Source organism: Lolium rigidum, chromosome 7 (genome assembly GCF_022539505.1).
Source record: "Lolium rigidum isolate FL_2022 chromosome 7, APGP_CSIRO_Lrig_0.1, whole genome shotgun sequence".
Classification (NCBI taxonomy): domain Eukaryota; kingdom Viridiplantae; phylum Streptophyta; class Magnoliopsida; order Poales; family Poaceae; genus Lolium; species Lolium rigidum.
The window spans coordinates 4,027,038-4,043,307 of record NC_061514.1 but is presented as its reverse complement, the minus strand read 5'-3'; the positions used below and the strand labels follow the sequence as shown (position 1 = coordinate 4,043,307).

Here is a 16,270-nt window from a genome sequence, read left to right as displayed (position 1 = left end):
AATTAATCAGCAATAATGATACCTATTGCAACTTTTTAATAAAGATTGAAAAATCCATGATTGTTGCAATATCTTATATATATTACCATGGATACGTAACTTGTTGCAATATGCAAATAATTATTGCAACAAAATGGGTTTGAGGCAAAACACTAGTATTACGACAAATTAGTATTTTGTTGCAATACAAGTTATTTTTTGCAACAATGTGAATACTTAGCGCAACATGAGGAAATGTTGCAATATCTTTTCAGATATTACCACAATTTCATGCTTTTGTTGCATTAGCTAGGCTCTATTGCGACAAGGTGGCAATTTTATGCAACGAAGCGTAATTGTCGCAATAGGACCACCATATTACAACGCCGCTATGTTTTGTTGCAATACACGCCCTCTTTTGCAACAAAAAAGGTGACTACCGCGACAAAACTAAATTGTGGCAATATGTGGAGGCTATTACCACGAATGGGGGTTTCGTGGCAATATTGCATTCTATTGCAACGAAAACTGGCTGTTGCAGTAATTATTGTTGCAATAGACCGGGTTTCCCGTAGTGAGGGGCGACAACACATGAGAAGTTCAAAGTTTTACCTTTCAGTGTGAAAATCTAAGATCTGACCTAAATTGGTTGTGTTCGGCAATGAACTTGTTGAATGCATTATTTTGTGAGAATGACTTTCTCTAGGTGCAAACCTAAGATCTATTATCACGAGGCGAAGACCCATGTGCATTGTTCCCTTGTCGGAGACGTCGCTTTTGGAGAAACTAGACTTTTGGTGCTATCTTGTGGTGTTAGTAGAGTCACTAAAAGGAATTGCTCACTGTAGCGGGACTTTTGTTGTTTTTGTTGTGTCATCCGTAATGCCGCTAGAGCAATAGATTGTTGTAGATGCTAGGTGTAATTAGTATCTTCGTGATATTAATATATGTTCTTTGTAAAAAAATACAAAAAAAACATATGACTACTTTTTTTAACAATCAATACCACATATATTCATAGCAACAAATAGTACATGGTAGAGATACATGAACTGACTCCAACGATTACAAAATAAAGTCTAAAAGATAGTAAAAAATCTTCGAGGTCTTCAATTTCTTTCTTCTTCCAGAACGCAATCATGTACTCTTCTGAAGGCAGCTAAAGATAGATAACGAACCGTAGACCTGTAGATACCGACGAAAGTTCTCCCATAATTTTTTAAGCCGCAATGCCAAGACTGCGTGCACGCACGCAACCATTAAAGCAGTCATACAACATCGACAAGAGTACCAACACCAGTATGTCAGGGAATAATAACCGACTAGCTTTGTCGTCATCGATGGAGAGTCGAGAGTACGAATCACCATTGTCGAGGACGTAGCAGCCGGGACAAAAACTGCGAGGATAATCCTCCTCGCGGCAACAACGACAAAAGATCCAAAATCGATCTGGCGAAGCAAAATCCGAAGGCCCATACCTAGAAAATTATGATTGTTCAACACCACTATTGACGCCGGGAAGAAGATCTCGTCGCCGAACGAAAGGCCGAAGATCACTTATTGCAGACGATGCCATCTCCATTGAGGGGAAACCAACAAGAAGACGACTACCAAAATCCTAACATAATCTAATGAAAACTATACTTTTATTCAAAACTCCACGCATAGATCGGGTCACCACTCCTCCCGACGCCGGCGAAGCCGACCGGAGAAGGGGGAACCAATCTATAGAGGAGGATGAACTGTAGGCGGCTAGGGTTGATGCCGGCGGCTGAGAGGAGAGACGGGAGGAAAACTGAAACTTGGATCTTACTGCCCGTAAAACATATGACTACTTAATTCTCACTAGATGTGAAAAATCAACGCTCGAAATCATCAGGCCTGGGAATCATAACCGCACTTTGTATATCCGCAACTCATCTGCCTTCAAAGGCTGAACCGTACCCCACGATAGAGGGGGCAGGAGAGGGCCACGTCTCCGCAACCCCGCCGGCGGCGATCGCGGCCGTCCGTTGGACGGTGCGACATGGACGACTATGCAGCCACCAATAATGCTACACTTACGGGAACAATTTACGGGATAAAACGTACGGGATAACGTGTATGAACCTGGGTGGTTCAAATCTGTTTGCCTTCCTTAATTTTAGGATCATGGGTTTGTTTGAGATCTCCACGTCAGTGCGTAAGAGTTTTTCGTAGAAAAAATCCCGTAGATGTAGCATTGTTGGTGCAGCCACAGCTCCAACCCGACACACGCATCGACACATCACACGGGCGCCACAGTGCAGTTGTTGTTCATCTCAATCTGTGACCACCACGCCATGATCGCCACCGCCTAGCTTCCCCCTAGATTCCCACGCTCCCAGCGCCTCCTCCCCTTTCTTCTCTCTCTAGCCCCTTCTTGTGGTGTTTGCGCGGCGCACGCATGCTGCGCAGACAGTAGAGAGTGGCCATACGGCAGCAGCGGGAGAGGGAGGCCCTGCGACTGCAAAGCTTGCATCTTCTGCCCCCGGCCCGGCCTCGCCCCCAACAGTGCAGATTCTTCCCGCTCCCGCACCACAATTATGGGTGGCAGCCGCGCGGCGGGGAGAAGATAGCTCAACGAGGAGGACAAGAATACTGTGGCGGCTCGCCATTGCTCTCCGGTCCGTAGGTGAGCAGCTCCAGTTCCTCCCTTGCCCCGAGGCCGGATCTTTCGGTCGCCCTGTGGGGGCGGGATCTTGGCACCGCCGCCTTCCTCAGTTTCTTCAGTTTCTTTTCTGTTCACCGTATCTTTCTCCTTTTCGTGGTTTGCATTTGCACATAGGCCTGGTTCATAGCTCGTCCGGGTTCGTTGGTTAGTCCGCTCTAGGGACCATGTACTGGGGTTCTTGTTGTTGTTGATGATGCACAGTAAGTCAGTAACAGCTACTTCTCCCCTCCCCCGTCTGAATTCGATCGTGGCAAGCATGCTGCTGGTTGCTGCTAATGTGCTTCAGGTGCCAAATGCCCGGAGACTTAGCTCTTGGTCTTCAAGAATTAGCAGTTCGATTACCACCCAGTTTTGTCCTGTAACTAGCTCTAATCCAGCAAACGTGTCTTCAGGTTCTGCAAGACACAAGTGGCACGATGAGAGTAGTAGCATTGCTTCAGTATCACTAAATTTGAGTTTTTTTTTCTTGGTTAGAACAAGGAGAGTGCTTGCTGTTTTTTTGATTTTGCCTTTTCTCTTTCAAGAAAGTACATGATGCCTTTGCGCAACTTCGCTTTCAGTGCGTCGACGAATTTCTGTACGTCCTACCCTTCGCCCCGATATTTTTTGTTATCATTGCGAGCAGCTATCATGTGGATGTATGCAAATTCCCCGCCTATAAAAAGGGAGAATCCGTGCCATGCCTTTAGCGAACAGCAATGGCTTTTGCAGATTCCTCGTGTGATATATTATCTGCCTGTTTCTGTGGCGGGTGCCCAACACGAATATACAATGAGTCATATTCTTCCTTCAGAGGATTCCTGTTATGGTATTACCTTCTTTTGTTTGAGTGGTTCTCTTGAAATCTCGCAGAACCGATTCCCTGAGAATATCAGGCTACTCCATCACTAGTTGTTTATTATTCTGCTGCGTATATCTTGGATGCTAGATACAGTTGCTCATTGCTTGTTTTGATCATAGATTTCCCTGTCCGGAGTAAGTCTATAGAATGCAAACACATTTGCAAGATTGCTGACTTTTTTCCAGTGTCTCCTGACATCTTTACCTTGGGGTATTAGCCTTGAAAGACAATGTTTTCAGACTTGTTTGCTCTCTTTTTTAGGTCCATAGCTTCTCCTATCCATTACGTCTGCCAACTGTTCGGAGCAATGAAGCCTTCAGATGACAGGGTGCAGCTCTCAGATTTGACGCAATCGGAAGAGTCTTCGCTTGATGTGGAGGGGTATTGCCATCATCACGCGATCTTCCCTTGTTCTCCGTCAATGCAACCAGTTGCCTCTGGATGTGTACACACAGAAAACAGCGCTGCATACTTCTTATGGCCGACATCAAACCTACAGCATTGTGCCGCCGAGGGGCGGGCAAACTACTTTGGGAACCTCCAGAAAGGACTACTGCCGGTGCTCCCTGGACGGTTGCCCAAGGGCCAGCAAGCAAATAGCTTGCTTGACTTGATGACTATAAGAGCTTTCCACAGCAAGATATTGCGGCGTTTCAGCCTTGGGACGGCAGTGGGCTTCCGCATAATAAAGGGGGCTCTGACAGATATCCCCGCCATTATTGTCTTTGTTGCTCGAAAGGTTCATAAAAAGTGGCTCAATCCGAACCAATGCCTTCCCGCGATTCTTGCGGTAGGAAAACCTTATTTTTTTTTTGTATTAGTTCATTGGACAATCTTGTTTTCTTAGTTGGGAATGATTTTGTCATGGAATTGATATATTTCACTTAGTTGGATCATTACAGGGACCAGGAGGTGTTTGGTGCGATGTTGATGTTGTAGAATTTTCATATTATGGTGCACCGGCTCCAACACCTAAAGAGCAGATGTTCAGTGAGCTTGTGAATAAGCTGTGTGGCAGTGATGAATATATTGGTTCCGGCTCCCAGGTACATAATTCTATGCTGTCATTTTCATTGGTTTGATTTCCCTAAATATCACGTTCCTTAAGCAGAGAATGCTTCCATGTCTATAAACTGAATTGGGCAAAAACGTGGACTATCTTGTAAGTGGACCGTTCAAATTTTGTCAAGATCCTTAGGATTTACTATTAGAAAGAGAATAAAATTGCGCGACACTCATAATATTATGACAAGTGCCCATAGATACTTCGTCTGCTCGCACTGTTATGTATGATGCCACTGGAAATCCTGCCAGTTTTCTGCATTTGACTGGATTTTACTTCAAGTTAATCCCCTTTTATGATCAACAACCAAAAGTAATTTTTATTTCTGATTCTCTATAGTGTCATATCATTTAACAATTAAGGTACCCGCATCGTGTAAATTGGTATATGTTGATTAACAATTTGGGACCCCACAGAAACATAGTCATCACCTGAAAGGCTGAAACACACGTATTCTTTCGCATAGCAGTTCTTTTTTAAATATAAATGAACTATTTACTTTAGATGTTAGAGCAGCAGATGGTGCAATGAATGTTTCAAGAGGGCACGGTTCTGAAAGTTCCTCCTCACAGTTCTCCATATGCTGATCCAGGTTGCAAGCCAGGATACATTTGGAACGTTGGGTGCAATTGTGAAACGGCGCACCAGCAACAAGCAGGTTGGTTTCCTCACCAACCGACATGTTGCAGTTGACTTGGACTACCCTAACCAGAAGATGTTTCACCCATTGCCACCCAATCTTGGGCCTGGTATTTATCTTGGAGCTGTCGAAAGGGCAACATCTTTCATCACAGATGATGTTTGGTATGGAATTTATGCTGGAACAAACCCAGGTAGAGCAGCTACAAATTATCTAGTTGATATAGGAAAATCAAATTCATGTACTGTTTGCAGCATTTAACTGCAGAATATAGGGTTATAAAGAAATGCCTAGTTCATGTTTTGTTTATTTGAAAAGTGTCTTAAATGCATCAGAAAATACACACTAATACACTGCACAGATACAGAAGAAATTTAAGAAGGAGGAATTTTCTTTCTGATCGTACCAATTTTGTCAGTAAGATCAATACCAACCTGCACTTTATACTACTTTGGAACAAAAAATATCTGTTTAAGTGAAAAATAATACTCAGTTAGTTTTTATGTATTTAAACTAATACATTTTACCTTTTATTTAGTGTTCTGTATGATGCACGTGCTGTTCTAATCCCCAAACATGTATGCTACCTCGCTGTGGATCTGCAGAGACATTTGTACGAGCTGACGGTGCATTCATTCCATTTGCTGATGACTTTGACATATCCACAGTCACTACTATAGTTAGGGAGGTCGGTGAGATTGGAGATGTTAAGGTTATAGATCTGCAGTGTCCGATCAATAGCCTCATAGGGAGGCAAGTTTGCAAAGTTGGCAGAAGCTCTGGTCACACGACTGGGACTGTGATGGCATATGCCCTTGAATACAATGATGAGAAAGGAATATGCTTCTTCACTGACCTCCTTGTTGTTGGCGAGAACCGCCAAACATTTGATTTGGAAGGTGATAGTGGAAGCCTTATTATTCTGACCAGCCAGGATGAGGAGAAGCCACGTCCTATTGGGATAATATGGGGTGGCACAGCAAACCGTGGGAGGATAAAGCTTACAAGTGATCATGGTCCTGAAAATTGGACTACCGGGGTTGATCTTGGCCGTCTTCTTGATCGTCTAGAACTTAATCTTATCATAACCAACGAATCACTCAAAGGTCAGCACATCATATTTCAGTGTTATTCAGACATTCTGAAAATAGATTTACCAGGCAAAATGACGAACAAGTACTCTTAAAAAAATGCAGTTATTCATTATAAAGAAAGTGTTAGTTTCAAAAAATATATATAAAGAAAGTGTTATTGGTGGTGGTATAATATTGTTCGCATTTTCATACTTGCAATGAGTTACTTTTGCTCCATGGTACACGACTGACATAATCTATCGACAACAAAGATGCTGTGCAGGAGCAAAGGAATGCTTATGTGGCAGCGGTTATGTCTGCTGTTGGGGAGTCTTCCATGGTGGATGTCACTGCATCAGAAGCCACCACACAAGAGAAGGTTGAAGAGATCTTTGAGCCTCTGGGAATCAAAATTCAGCAGCTGCCCCGTCATGACATGACAAGCTCTGCAACTGAAGGGGAGGGTGCAGCCAACACGCCGTCTGATATGGAAGAGCATCAGTTCATTTCGAACTTTGTCGGCATGTCCCCTGTACGCCGTGACCAAGATGCTCCAAGGAGCATCATCGCAAATTTGAATAATCCATCAGAGGAGGAGCTCGCCATGTCGCTGCACCTAGGCGACCGGGAATCGGACCAAGACCAGGAGAAGGGGCCTCGCTCAGACCCTGAATCGAGCCTAAACCTGGAGAAGCGGCCTCGCCCTGATACAGAACCGAGCATAGACCTGGAAAAGCGGCCTCGCAGTGACCCAGAACCGAGCATGGACCTGCAGAAGCGGCCTCGCTCTGACCCAGAACAGAGCATAGACCTGGAGGAACGGCCTCGTTCCGACCCAAAACCGAGCATAGATCTGGAGAAGTGAAGGGTCCATTCTCGACGTTTCTGGAAAGAGCTTGTGGAGAATCGAAGCGAGTAGATGTAAGATCTCCCGCAGTTCAGCAAACTGAACCTGCAATATTAGCTTAAGTTAACTATTGGCTTCATGGGGGAAGCATATCATGTACTACTATGGCACTTGATTCAGCTCTTGTAGGATGTTGGGTGGTAGCCCTGCATTTTTGCTGTGCTCATAAGATTGATGATAATAAACAATGCTCAATCTGAATATTTTTGTCTTGGAAATCAATGTGGTGGAGACTGATGAGAATCTGGGATGATTTATCTTCCAGTTATGCTGGTTATTAAATCATGAATGTACGTTTGAAATCTTCTGCTATTCTCTTTTTTTTTAGGAATGTCAGATCCAAAGTTTATTACTGTATGTACATGAGTTCGTTCCTTATGTTGCATCTAATAAGCCAGTCCACATACATATGGAGATTATGTGCAACCAGGAGCAAGCACTATCTTTAATTTCGAAAAATAATAATAAAAGTGAGTTACAAAATGAAAAGAGTGAAATGCAATAAATGCTGCATGTAGATGATAGGCTACCCCAACTTGCTTGGAATAAAGGCTTTGATGATGATGTGTTGTTGTTGTAGATGATAGGCTGAACTACACATAAGTTATAGCAAAAAAGCTATGTTAATTTGTAGGCTGCATAAGAAAATAATAATGAGCTAAAAAGCATTTTAGATGCATATATTTTGTGCACAAATGATAAAATTGCACGACTTTGCAGAAGATCAAGTTCTATCCATTATACCCAGTAACATTTTGTCTTTTTACCCCACGGTTGTGCATTTGCGATACACATTACTCAATTAATAAAAGTTTACCCAAATACCTAACCTAAGAAACTTTAAACATGATTTTACCCTATTTTAGCATTATGTATGTTTTCTTAGAGAAGACATGATGTCAGAATATGTAAAGATCCGAGAACGTCATGGCCGATCATGTCCAACCTTCTCTTCACCATCTTTTTCTTTCCATGTTGCCGTCATGCTCGTCTAACATCTTGCCCAATAGACATGCATTAGACAAAGATGGTCCAAGATAATTTAGATGATATTTTAATATATGGGTAATTATGTCACAAATTCATAGCTAGGGTAAAAAATGGAACTCACTCTATTTTGTATGAAACTCGCTTAACTTAGATCTTAGAACATAAGCGATAACTAGATAATAGGGTAACGAAACCCACACACATATAAACGATTCTAAACAAAAGGAAGATTACAACTAGGACTAGAACTTAAAAGTCCGCAGAAGCCGCATCCGAACACATGGTTGTTGCACCCCCATAACTCTCATTGGAGGTTTCCACAAGTACCCAATAATCTATATAAGTTCTTTTAAAGACTAATTGTTGTAAGAAAATAAGTATGGATAAATTATGCATTTATATTTGGCATGTATTCAATGTTTACAATTCTACTGGCATGCCTCTTTATTCTCCGGAAATCTCTTTTATCACCATATGTGCTTATGATTCCTCTAGAATCACAATATTTATCAGATTATTCCATGGATCAAACTTCATTTGCCTATATCAACAGGTTTAAGATACACAAAGGAGGGGAGAGAAAACTCAATAGAAGAAATCTCGATTATCCACTCTCCTTTTTTTATCTTGAAAAGGTGGATTTCATTAATCAACTAGTAGGATTTCAATCATCACTAATTAAGCTAGCCATTTCCTTCGTATAATTTCTCTATCAACAGGTTGTGTGTTGATAAGAAGACCCACAGACATGGACGGGTCTAGCATGGGTCATGAGTGTGCAGATGTACACCTAAAAGTTTTTGCAAAAAATTTCATGCATATAATGTTCATGTATCACTTCTGGTATTTTCTTTAGCACATCTAGTCCACACTTTCTTCTCTAAATTAAGACCAAAGCGCAAATGGCCCATATGTGTCCTACTCTTGAATGACAGTTTGGTTACATTTATTGAGTGAGAGTTCTTCTTACAAGTGGAAGATGGTGTCAGCATATCTTGCTTCCAAGCCATTACGCGAGGAATGGCTTGCTACCTTCTAGTCACAACAAAGTTTGGACAATAGAGTTTATTCAACTACGCATTTTAGATTTGGAATTTAAAACAATTTAAGTAGTTCGTTTTTTGCTCTAGTTGCTTTCACCGTTTCCTATCTGTTGCGAAAAATCTCCTATATATGGTTCTCATTCAACAAGCATACCACTAATATGTGGGGTCATAGAACACAGTTTTTCATGCATTAGCCATTGTGATTTAGTTTAGTAGGTCTCTTTTAATAAGCTAGTCCATATACATATGCAAGTTCATAAAAAAGTAATAAAAAATAGCTTGAAGATGAACAAAATGAAATACAAAAAAGTTCCATATGGATGATAGGATAAACTAAGTATCTTTAGGTTATTGTGCAAAACTTGGTAATCTGTAGTCTGCGTAGGAAAGACAACAAATGATGAGCTAAAATGACTTTTTGGATGCAGATTTTTGTGCAAAAACAATAAAGCTACTACACTACTTTGCAAAAGGCTAAGTTCTATCCATAATACCCAACAATCTGTAATTAGAAAAATAAGACTTGCTCTCACCATCCCCTATTTTATGAGACAAAACATATGTAGTTAGATCAAGATCGTATTCTGTGGTCACTGTACTACCACAATTTCTTGTGATTCCCGTTAAATTTACGTTATATGCGCTATGACTCTCCCTCTATGCCTTGCGGCAATGATGATTCTGAAACTACAGCCTTCCCCCAAGCTCTAATCCTCATTCCGGATTTCACTTGCTTATGTCCACGGGTTTAGTTTTTTTAAAAAATTAAGGAGCTTCATTTCTTAACTTATGGGATTACAATCCTTTACAAGGAAATCAACTAAGAACAATGATGTGAAGTTAATCTACAAACACCTTCTTCTACTAGAAGTAGCATGTTTAGCATAATTATAGGCAGCCTCATTAGCTAGCCTCCCAATAAAACAAAACTTAAGACTAGAAAAAATCCCACTCAACTCCTGGATCCCATGGCATATGCACGCAACTTCAGACTTGCTGCCACTAGGATCTTCGATCAGCCTCAAAACCTCTCGGGCATCCGTCTTAATTTCTACCGCTAAACAGTTTCTTTGGATAAGTGTGTCAACATTAAAACACGCATCGGCGTTGATCTTTATTATTCCTTGATCTGGACGTCCAACATGGCTTCTGCCTAGGTATCTTCAACTGCTTCTTTTTCTTCATCTGGTTAAATGTTGTCTCCATTACCCAACGCACAGATAGAGTAACAAATTGGCTTCCATTACCATGTCAGATCGCATTCCTCTCGGTCCAAATCAAAAGCCCATGATTGTGGGTGAAGTGCAGGTACTTTAACTGATGTAGCTTTCTTCAGTTCGTGCCAGAACGAACGAGCCCATGTACAAGATCGACCCCTCTGTTGCACCACATGTTTTGCAATGTGCTATCTCTTCCATATGCCTCCATCTAAGAATCAGACAACAAGGGACAAAGCCATTAATAATCCTCCACCAAAATGATTTAACCTTGGGTGGTACATCTATCTTCCAAAGCAAGTTCCAACAATAATTTGCAACAATTCCAAAACTGGATGCTTGGTCGTTTCTCTGTGCATCTAAAGCGATAATTTTGTAACAAGATCGAACTGAAAACGTCCCATTCTTTTCATGCTTCCAAGCCCAAAAGTCATCTGTACATCTACCTGGCCAGTGGTATGCTACTTATCGCCACCACATCAGGGTTAACCAAAAAAATTCCTAGCTTATCCATGTCCCAACAGTTCAACTCCTCATCAATTAGTTCATTCACCATAAGTACCTCAGATTCCGGATCACGGACTAATGGTTTCATACTAATATTACTTGGCATCCATGGATCTTCCCACACTCGAATTGAGGATCCATTCCCTACTTCTTTTTTATCATACCTTTCTTGATGTTTCTTATTGCACTCTTTCACAGTAGACCTTATACTCGATATATTTCTCTTTTTCATTAGAGCACATGGAAAGATTCTCGATTATTATCTCTACTTTCAAGTACTATTAAGTGAGCAAAACCCGGAGAATTGACAAAATGACACAACTCTGACCGCAACTTATACAATGATACAAAGCCAAACTAAGTTAGTATGTCATGTTGTATTTCTCGACGACGGTTCTTTCGATCTCCACATTTTCGATACTTCCTCCGACCATAAATACTTGCCGCAGAGGCCAGATGGAGTATCAGAATTTCAAATGCTTAAGTTAATCCATTGTGCTCTTGTTGCCTTCATCGATTTTCTTTTTGGAAAAATTCTCCTCGACTGTTCTCGTTCAACAAGCGTGGCCACTAACATATCCACAAGAAGAAAATAAAAAAAACATGGCCAATGACACGTAGGGTCAACGGAACGTGTGCTCTCGACAGTCGCCGCATACTTAGCCGTACAAAAACGACAACCTCCCAGAGCCCGAGCCGTCTATTGCACTTTGTCCCACTGACAACTGGGAGCACGTAATATGGGGCCCACCTGTCAGCGATACATACAGACCCCAGGTAAGCAGGAGGGGTAGGGCCGCGTCTAACCGTTGCTTGCTCCGTGTCCGTTCTGTCGGCGATTAGCGTACGGAAACGGGATTGCGAAGCCCTCACGCCTCCCAAATCCCGTCCGGACAAAGCATATAGCGCCGCGCCGCCCAGATTCCGGCCATCCCCCGACGCCACGCCACGCCACCCTCCGATTCGAGCTAAGAGGAGTTCGATCTGGCGGGAAAACCTCGCGCTCTCGCCGGCTTCGAGCGCTTGATGTTCATCTGACGACCGGGGGAACTGCGGGCTTGAGAGGCGTTTCACGGGGGTGCAAGATTTGGTGCCCGGGGGCATGGCGGTGCTGGAGGACTTGATCCGGGCGATCGAGCTGTGGCTGCGCATCGCCAAGGAGCAGGTGCCGCTGATTGACCCCAACCTCGACCCGGTGCTGCTCGTGCCCGGCATCGGCGGCTCCATCCTCGAGGCCGTCGACGAGGCAGGGAACAAGGAGAGGGTCTGGGTGCGCATCCTCGCCGCTGACCATGAGTGCCGCGAGAAGCTCTGGGCCAAGTTCGATGCCGCCACTGGTATGGTCACCAAACCACCCGCTGTTACTGTTACTGCCTGTCGGCTATTCAGTTCAATGAGCTAAGTTATGGCTTCAGAATGTCTATAGCTGTGTGAGCTTGGTTATATTGCATGGTAGCTAAGGTTGATTAGAAACAAATGCTTCATATAAATTGATATACTCCTTATCTGTTTGGATTGATGAACACAATCAGGATACTCCATCTGAATTCATGTTTTTGATGTATATATTGATTAGTTCTTGGAACAAGTCGTACCACTATCAAACTGCTGATTCAATGAATTTGTTCCTTCTCATTGTTATGTTAGTGCTGATTCAGTACATCATATCCTTTCCTCATGTCAAAACGATTATGATGGAGCAGGCAAAACTATTCAATTCAATGAGCTAAGATATGGCTTCTGAATGTCTATAGCTGTGTGAGCTTGGTTATATTGCATGGTAGCTAAGGTTAAGAAAACGAACAAGGCTAGAATAGAGCGATTTACTTCGTTGTTGATTTGAAACAAATACTTAATCGATATATCTGTTTGAATCGGTGAACACCATCAGGACACTCCATCTGTATTCATGTTTTTGTTGTATTTGGATCAGTAGTTCTTGGAACAACTCGCAGCACTTACAAACTGCTGATTCAATGAATTTTGTTCCTTCCCATTGTTATGTTAGCGCTGATTCGGTAGATCATATCCTTTCCTCATGTCAAACTATTATTTGGAGCAGGCAAAACCGTTTCCGTGGATGAAAAAATAACCATCGCTGTCCCTGAGGACAGGTATGGACTGTACGCCATCGACACATTGGACCCAGATATGGTAAGAAATTTATTTATTTTTCAACTTCCTAGTAAAGACCACCTTTGTTTTTTATTTACTACGCCTTTCGGTTGCAGCCAAACATATCTTTTTTGTACAACTGTATATACCGTCTGGTGGCTTTACCATGTATCTCTTAGTCCTGTTACACTCTATCACTACTACTAGTAAATTAATCACTGTTTTTTTCTTATATTAAATGGCCGTTTTGCTTAAATTTGCAGATTATTGGTGATGACAGTGTTTACTACTATCATGACATGATAGTGCAGATGATTAAATGGGGATATCAAGAGGGGAAAACCCTGTTTGGATTTGGATATGATTTCCGACAAAGTAACAGGTAAATTTTGCATTTCTATCTCTTTTTCATATATGTTGCCCTGCGTACAGTTGTATATGCTTTCTGCCAAAATTCATGATATTCAGTTTTTTCAAAAAAATAATAACGAGCATGATGTTCAGTTTACAAAACATGCTGTTTGTTGTATTGTGTGTTCTTTCAGATAATATAGTGATTTCAGTTCTCCATCGGTTTGACGTCCTTCTTTTCTGCAGGCTTTCAGAAACACTTGACCAGTTCTCCAGAAAGTTGGAGTCAGTATACACAGCTTCTGGAGGGAAAAAGATCAATCTAATTACACATTCAATGGGGGGATTGCTTGTTAAATGCTTCATGTCTCTTCATGGTGATGTGAGTGCTTCTCATTATATTTTGGACCTCTGCTGAAGTTTGTCATGCTCTGCCTTATTCCCAAATAACGCGGTTTCCTTTCAATAGGTCTTCGAAAAATATGTAAAAAGTTGGATTGCAATTGCTGCACCATTTCAAGGTACGAGTCACTTGAGCTTATAAATTTTTGTGTTCTCTTATTTCAACATAAAATAAACTCGAAGTATCTATTGGATGTTCTCCTTTGCTGAAGCTTGACAACTATATCATTTTTCATGGAATACCTGCCAATCGTGCAATGATTGATTTATCACCGGCAACTATTTCAGTGGTTTTGCCAAGCTGGCTCTAGAGCTGTGTAGATTCCAACATATTCATCAGTTGCATTGATCATTCTGTTACGATTTTCAGTACCTGACCTACCATAAATCATGATCTCGAGTAACTTAACATGGCAAAGAAACTTGCTACTTCATGACAGGTGCACCTGGGTACATAAATAGTGGTTTGCTGAATGGAATGTCCTTTGTGGAAGGATGGCAATCAAATTTCTTTATTTCCAAATGGACTATGCAGCAATTGGTATGCTTGGTAGCCTGTCCATCTATCTGACCTACTGCATGTGTTCATGTGGTCACAATGATATTCTCTTTCGAGGAAGAACTGAAAGTAGGTTTTCTGTTTCAGCTGATTGAATGCCCATCAATATATGAGTTGTTGGCTAGCTCAACCTACCACTGGGAAGAGACCCCATTGCTACAGATTTGGAGAGAGAGGTTGGATGATAATGGCAAGAAAAGTGCCTTACTAGAGTCGTATGGGCCAGCTGAATCAATAAAGATGATTGCAAAGGCTCTTTCCGAGCATGAGGTGAGTCTTCTGCAGTTCTTTTCCTTGTATAATTTAATAGATATTGCTGTTAATATTTCTGACAATTAAGTTGTCATCACAGATCATCTCTGATGGAAATCACATTCCTTTGCCCCTTAATAAGGATATATTAAGATGGGCAAAGGAAACTCAAGATATCCTATGTCAGGCAAAGCTTCCAAAATCAGTGAAGTTCTACAATATTTACGGGATTGATTACGACACTGCTCATACTGTTTGGTAATTTACTATGGTGATACTTAGTATTATTTTTTTTGTTTTAGTTTTGTACATATGCCGATTAGAATTTCCATCGGTTCCGCTAAAGTTTGGTGCACTGATGGATTAGTCAAGAAATAGGAATGGACCAGATGTTGCCAGCCTACAGTAGCATGTTATTAAGCTAGTGCAGCTTAGTAAAGCAAGTTCAGAAGTACTGCATGCTATTGTTTCTCACTCTTTTTGGTCAAATAATACCTGTTTGTAAAGATGCCTTTTATACAAAGCAAGGATAACCTGAAGTTGTGTATGCTAAGTTTGAATACTCTTCTCTTTGCAGCTACGGGAGCAAAAAGCATCCTGTTTCAAAGCTTAGTCAACTCTTATATACTCAGGTTAGTTCTTTTGGTAAATTATGTTTTTCTGTACCAAACTTTTGGCTTTCTGGAGCACCAAATAGCCTCACTTAATTTGTGTCTGAACTATGATGTGCTTGTTCAGGGTGAATTCGTCTATGTTGATGGTGATGGATCAGTCCCTGCAGAATCAGCAAAGGTGTGCTATTTTTTTTTTTTTACTTTTTTGTTTCTTACTGAGCATTCGAAGGAAATATGGGCTGAGGAAAATGAGAAAAATCGTCATCTCTTTTGTCAGGCAGATGGCCTTGATGCGGTGGCAAGAATTGGGGTCGCAGCTGACCACCGAGGAATCGTGTGCGACCACCACGTGTTCCGGATAGTCCAGCACTGGCTACATGCCGGCGAACCTGACCCGTTCTACGACCCCCTCAACGACTACGTCATCCTCCCCACCATCTTCGAGGTCGAGAAGCACCACGAGAAACGTGGGGACGTTACTTCGGTCAGGGAGGACTGGGAGATCATCTCCCACACCGACAACGGCCATGAGACCAAGAGATCAGCTGAGCTCCCTGCAATGGTTAGCACGCTATCTGCGTCTCGTGAGGGTAAAGAGGGTTCACTGGACGAGGCGCAAGCCACAGTGGTCGTCCACCCGGAGAGCGGAGGGCGACAGCATGTGGAAGTCAGGGCTGTCGGAGTCAGCCATGGTTGACCTGCCATGTAGCTAGGCCAGCAGCACATACTGTAAAGCGTCGATGCACATAAGATGTGGCAAGGTCTGGAAAAATCTCTGTAAATACTGTATACTGCTTGTAAATATCCGAACTTGGAAGCACAATGTGCACTGGCTATGATCACGAAGGAGAAAATAATAATAAGGTTGGGTACCAGCTTGTTCACCTTGCAACTGTCCATCTATTGGTTGAAATGTTCATATTTTACTGCTCGGCCTGTTGGGTCCAAGCGATGAGAATATCTGAGCACTGTCCTGTGTTGCTTCATCAGCTTTAATTAACTTATTGGTCCTGTCGGTTGCC

General features: G+C 42.1%; 2 protein-coding genes across 5 annotated transcripts; both read left to right on the top strand.

Annotated features, from left to right (window-relative positions):
* The first annotated feature begins 2,230 nt into the window (after positions 1-2,230).
* LOC124672678 (protein NARROW LEAF 1) lies at positions 2,231-7,503 on the top strand. 4 transcript variants are annotated; one of them, XM_047208870.1, is made up of 6 exons: positions 2,231-2,632; positions 3,774-4,302; positions 4,415-4,558; positions 5,168-5,408; positions 5,821-6,321; positions 6,561-7,503. In XM_047208870.1, the coding sequence occupies exons 2-6, from the start codon at positions 3,820-3,822 to the stop codon at positions 7,151-7,153; spliced, it is 1,962 nt and encodes a 653-aa protein (XP_047064826.1). In that variant the 5' UTR covers positions 2,231-2,632; positions 3,774-3,819; the 3' UTR covers positions 7,154-7,503. The 4 variants fall into 4 exon arrangements, with proteins under 4 accessions (XP_047064826.1, XP_047064824.1, XP_047064827.1 ...); XM_047208868.1 differs by lacking the exon at positions 2,231-2,632 and adding an exon at positions 3,387-3,479; XM_047208871.1 differs by lacking the exon at positions 2,231-2,632 and adding an exon at positions 3,498-3,646.
* A 4,316-nt stretch (positions 7,504-11,819) lies between these two features.
* LOC124678234 (lecithin-cholesterol acyltransferase-like 4) lies at positions 11,820-16,132 on the top strand. Its single transcript, XM_047214153.1, has 11 exons — positions 11,820-12,292; positions 13,018-13,109; positions 13,334-13,452; positions 13,668-13,803; positions 13,891-13,942; positions 14,264-14,364; positions 14,470-14,652; positions 14,735-14,892; positions 15,212-15,266; positions 15,373-15,426; positions 15,526-16,132. The coding sequence occupies exons 1-11, from the start codon at positions 12,058-12,060 to the stop codon at positions 15,943-15,945; spliced, it is 1,605 nt and encodes a 534-aa protein (XP_047070109.1). The 5' UTR covers positions 11,820-12,057; the 3' UTR covers positions 15,946-16,132.
* Positions 16,133-16,270: the final 138 nt, after the last annotated feature.

Bases quoted from the DNA above. Each gene is read 5' to 3' on its own strand.
- LOC124678234 (XM_047214153.1), top strand. From the start codon at position 12,058: ATGGCGGTGCTGGAGGACTTGATCCGGGCGATCGAGCTGTGGCTGCGC. The intron at 13,943-14,263 runs GTACGAGTCACT...ACTTCATGACAG, and splicing joins AATTGCTGCACCATTTCAAG to GTGCACCTGGGTACATAAAT. The intron at 14,653-14,734 runs GTGAGTCTTCTG...TTGTCATCACAG, and splicing joins AGGCTCTTTCCGAGCATGAG to ATCATCTCTGATGGAAATCA.
- LOC124672678 (XM_047208869.1), top strand. From the start codon at position 3,742: ATGTTTTCAGACTTGTTTGCTCTCTTTTTTAGGTCCATAGCTTCTCCT. The intron at 4,303-4,414 runs GTAGGAAAACCT...GGATCATTACAG, and splicing joins GCCTTCCCGCGATTCTTGCG to GGACCAGGAGGTGTTTGGTG. The intron at 5,409-5,820 runs GTAGAGCAGCTA...GTGGATCTGCAG, and splicing joins TTATGCTGGAACAAACCCAG to AGACATTTGTACGAGCTGAC.